At 44.2% G+C, this 4,071-nt stretch overlaps 1 protein-coding gene across 1 annotated transcript; it reads left to right on the top strand.

Annotated features, from left to right (window-relative positions):
- The first annotated feature begins 1,534 nt into the window (after positions 1-1,534).
- Positions 1,535-3,757, top strand: LOC147421330 (uncharacterized). The gene is made up of 2 exons (XM_086504374.1): positions 1,535-3,084; positions 3,182-3,757. The coding sequence occupies exons 1-2, from the start codon at positions 1,731-1,733 to the stop codon at positions 3,193-3,195; spliced, it is 1,368 nt and encodes a 455-aa protein (XP_086360500.1). The 5' UTR covers positions 1,535-1,730; the 3' UTR covers positions 3,196-3,757.
- The last annotated feature ends 314 nt before the right edge of the window (positions 3,758-4,071 follow it).

The following is a 4,071-nucleotide window of genomic DNA, read 5'->3' as shown; positions in this document are numbered from 1 at the left end:
TCTAGAATCTCCTTGATACTTTTAGAACTTCTAGATCCTTCTAGATTCTTCTAGAGCCTTTTAGCGATGATGTAGGCAATGACATAGGCGATGATGCAGGCAACAACTGACTCTCAAGCATCCATGACACTTTGAGAGGCGAAAAAAGAGCAACCATATCAAAATTTCTACGAACGCAGCAAACTGGCAAATTCAAATGCCCAAAACATGCATGCCAAACTTTTGCATCTGAAATAGCCTTTGAATCCACAATTTGCCTTTGCAAAATTCTACCCACACTTGTCATACAAAGTGAGCTTATATATATCCCACGACACAAAATGCCAGATGCAACAATTTCATCACCAATACTGAGATCATGAACTGTACATCTATCATCCATAAATTTGACAACAAGACCAAGTCCAACAGTGCAGATATAGACAAAAGGTTAATGTGCATCAAGAAGTGTGAAAGAACTACCATTTGCACCAGTTAAGCACAATCTTCACAACTCCCTTAATCGAATAAGAGGCATTGTTGGCACAAGTGACCGTATTCTCATGAGGGACAAACTCGAGAGAGGTAAACAAGTCACTATGTGAAGTAATATGCTTTGTAGCACCACTATCAAAGTACCACACATGATGTGAATCTATAGCAACTGACATACATACATCATGGAGAGAAGGATCACACTAAATGCCCACTCTGCATCTACATCAACAACCAACCTCTTTCTTCTTGGCCTCTTTTCCCTTGAATTAAGGACACTGCTTTACCAAGTGATCATTAGCCTTGCAATAATGACAATACATCTTCTTCTTGCCCTTTTCACCAAAATTCCTAGATGAGGTGCTTTCATCTTTATAGTGTTCCTTGTGATCGGCAATTGTTACCTTGTGCGGTTTGTGTTTGAGTCTGCAAAATTGCCAATGAGATTTGACGATCGTTAGTGAGACTCATCACTTGATTGCAGAGAATTCAGCCCTTTGATTTGGAAATATATTGCATCCCTTCAATGAGCTCATTTTGAGCCAATATGCTGCATCCGAAGGCGTTTCCATGTTTGCCTATCAATTTCCCATTATCCGTATATCCTTTGCTACTATTGTACACAATTGATCAACCCCATACACGTAGCCATACGAAGGTTTGCGTCAAAATAGTTTATGATGATTATTACCACAAATTTGCATGGGTTAAGTCATTCTTTACGGCGAAGTATCTGAAGTTGGCTATGTAGTGTAGCATGACTGCAATCCTTTGACTACGTGTGGGAATGACTTCTCGTGGTTAGAGAGCATGAGCGTGCGAAGCATTGCACCCCCGTCACCCGTGGGACGCAGCTCTGTGGCCTGCTAATGTGGATAGCTTGAATTGTAATTGTCTCGGGAGATATTTTGCATGGTAGTTAAAAGTTCGCGCAACACGCGTCACAAATGGCGGCCATTGGGCGGTGAAAGCATGGACCCCCCGGCCCCTTCCTTCCATCAGCTAGCCGTTTCTCTCGCCTTTAAAATTTCAAGACCCTTGCCATCTCCGTCCTCATTTTTCTGCACACCCCACACGCAAGCGCGCAGAAGAGAGCTTCTCCATCCGTGTACCCTACTCTTTGTGTTCTCTCTTGAAATGTGAGGCACATTCTGCTTCACACTGCTGCGGCTCTCTCTCTCTCTCTCTCTCTCTCACGCACGCACGCGCGCGCGCACCCCTCTCTCTCTCTCTCTCTCTCTCTCTCTCTCTCTCTCATGGGGACGGCAGTTTTGCACCCACAGGAATGCTTGCCACCGTTGCAGAGTCACCCAAGTGGCGGCTCCTTGCTCTCATCAGCGTACGCTGCAGCAACGGAGACCTGTGGAAGGCATAGTTCTTTCGACACTGCAAAGAACCGCGGTATTTTGGGTCACACGGACCCGTCTGTGGGTCTGCTACCATTGCCAGAACTTGTTCCCCAGATTGCTTATTCTTCACCTATCAAGCTTTCTCCATGCTCTTACAAGCGGCGCCGGTCGCCTGCGTCAACATATGGTGGTGCCAAGCCGATGCGGAGATGCTCCCTGTCTTCACGCGATCTATCTTCGCATGGAAGGAGGCAGCCTCCGTGTGAAGATTTTGGCAATGCGGAGCCCAGAAGGTTGTACATGGCGGGAGGAATATCTGCACGTCCGCCCATAGCAAAGTTACATTTTTCTCCAATTTCTGATGATGCCATGCTGAAACGTTCTGAGCATGAGGCTAATTTCCAACCGATTGCTGACCGTTGCAGCACAGCTGCAACGAATGCAAAACAGCTCTTCGATGAAGTTGTGCCCAGGCGAACACAGTCATTAGTTGCTTGTAATAGCTCTAAATCTTTTACTAAAAGGCAGGGAGGAAGGAAACAGCTGAATTATGCCTCATCTGGCAAGTTCGAAGGGAAAGGAGGAACTGATCTAGCAATGTCTTGGAACCAGCAAATTGAAGTCGGAGGAAAGCTTTTAACAAGCCTTTCCAACATTTCTGGGCTTGCTCAGGAAGGTGACGGACTCATGATTGGATGTCCTGCTTTAAGTATGGAGAAAGAGATAGCGCAAGCGTCTTCTCAATCTTGTACGAAGTCCTGGTCTTTTCCTCAGCCCGGTGTAGCATGTCCATCATCACAATTTGATGCCAGAATTGGAGGTGCTCTTGCTCAGAAACCACGTCTCAAAGTCATGGAGTTGAGAGAGATAGAAAGAAGCCATCAATGCTCACCTAAAGGGCATCTAATTAATGTAGCTGGGTTAATCGATAGTAGGTCGTCAGTAGGCAACACTACAAATTTCAATTGGCATTTTAGGGCAAAGGATTTATTTGATTGTCTTGATCCTCCGTATGATCAGACCAACATTTGGTTGTCTATGGTAGATGAGAAATGGGCAGGGCCGTCTTTTTTCAACTCGCCCCCCCCTAGCTCTCTTCCTGTTCCAAAATTTATGTTCAAATTATCAGGAGCCGCATCGACCTCCCCAAAAACAACAAATGATGAAGCTTCACTATCTTTGAATGGTTCTTTTCCTGAGGTGAAGGATGTTGCGTTTGCGACGAAAGATTTGAGGAGGCTTTTGCGCATTGATCCTGGAAGTATGTCAATACCATCCCCTCGTTTTTTTTGTGTGTGTGTGTGTGTGTGTGTGGATGATTTCTGTTTGTTTTAACTCTGCTGTTGTCCATGGCTCAGGTTGTGAAGCATGATGGACCGCAAAGGTCGGTGTCTTTTCAACAGGTTATTGTGAATTAGAAAGAAGAAAACCCTGTAATTACAATGGAGTTGGAAATTTTAGCATGTGAAGAAAGCAGTGCAAGGGACGCATCATGTATGTATAATATGTAGAATTGTCGGGAGATTGGGAATAACCTTACAGGATGCAATACTAGAGACGCCCATTACCGAAGTTACGGTTTTTGTGGCTGGATATTATAGGGAGGAAGGTCAAGCATTGCAATAGCTATGGTCTTCAATGGCGAAGCTAGAGCTGAATAAAATAGTGACGAGGATCACAGTTCCCCCAAATGGGCTTTGCAGCAGGAAGGTTTTTGACACTGCTGCAATGCCGAATGTGGAATTTGTTGATGGCAATTCTTGTCACACGAAGTGCTATATGATGTATTGGCACTGGTTCTTGTAAGTTTGTAAGGTTAGAGTAAGAGTAACACTGATATGTTTTGAAGTGTAACTATAGCTCTCCTTTGCAAGATATGTTATATAATGCTGCTTGGCAATGAGAACTAGTCACACTTGGTTGGCATTTTCTTAGTTGTAAATACTTTGGAATTTGTTTGAAAATACGTATGATTATCATATCAGGACAGAGCATTTAGATGTGCATTTGAATGTGTTGCTAACTCAATTCCTATCTTGAATGAGGGGGGCTTTTAGAAGGTAATTAGTCATCCTTTTTGATGTAATACCTAGCTAGATAGCCCGACTTACATCCTGAATGTTAGTGGTTTTTGAGAGGTAAGTTGGTAGCCTCCGACAGAGCTCGAATAAGAGTCTCTGCCGTGTATCAAACGAGAGTTTGTCTAATGGTGGTAGCAAGGGCCTTCAAGCATGCCGGCTATGCTTCA

Source organism: Adiantum capillus-veneris, chromosome 28, assembly GCF_014529385.1.
Source record: "Adiantum capillus-veneris isolate H3 chromosome 28, ASM1452938v2, whole genome shotgun sequence".
Classification (NCBI taxonomy): Eukaryota; Viridiplantae; Streptophyta; class Polypodiopsida; order Polypodiales; family Pteridaceae; genus Adiantum; species Adiantum capillus-veneris.
This window is presented reverse-complemented; position numbering and strand designations above follow the sequence as displayed.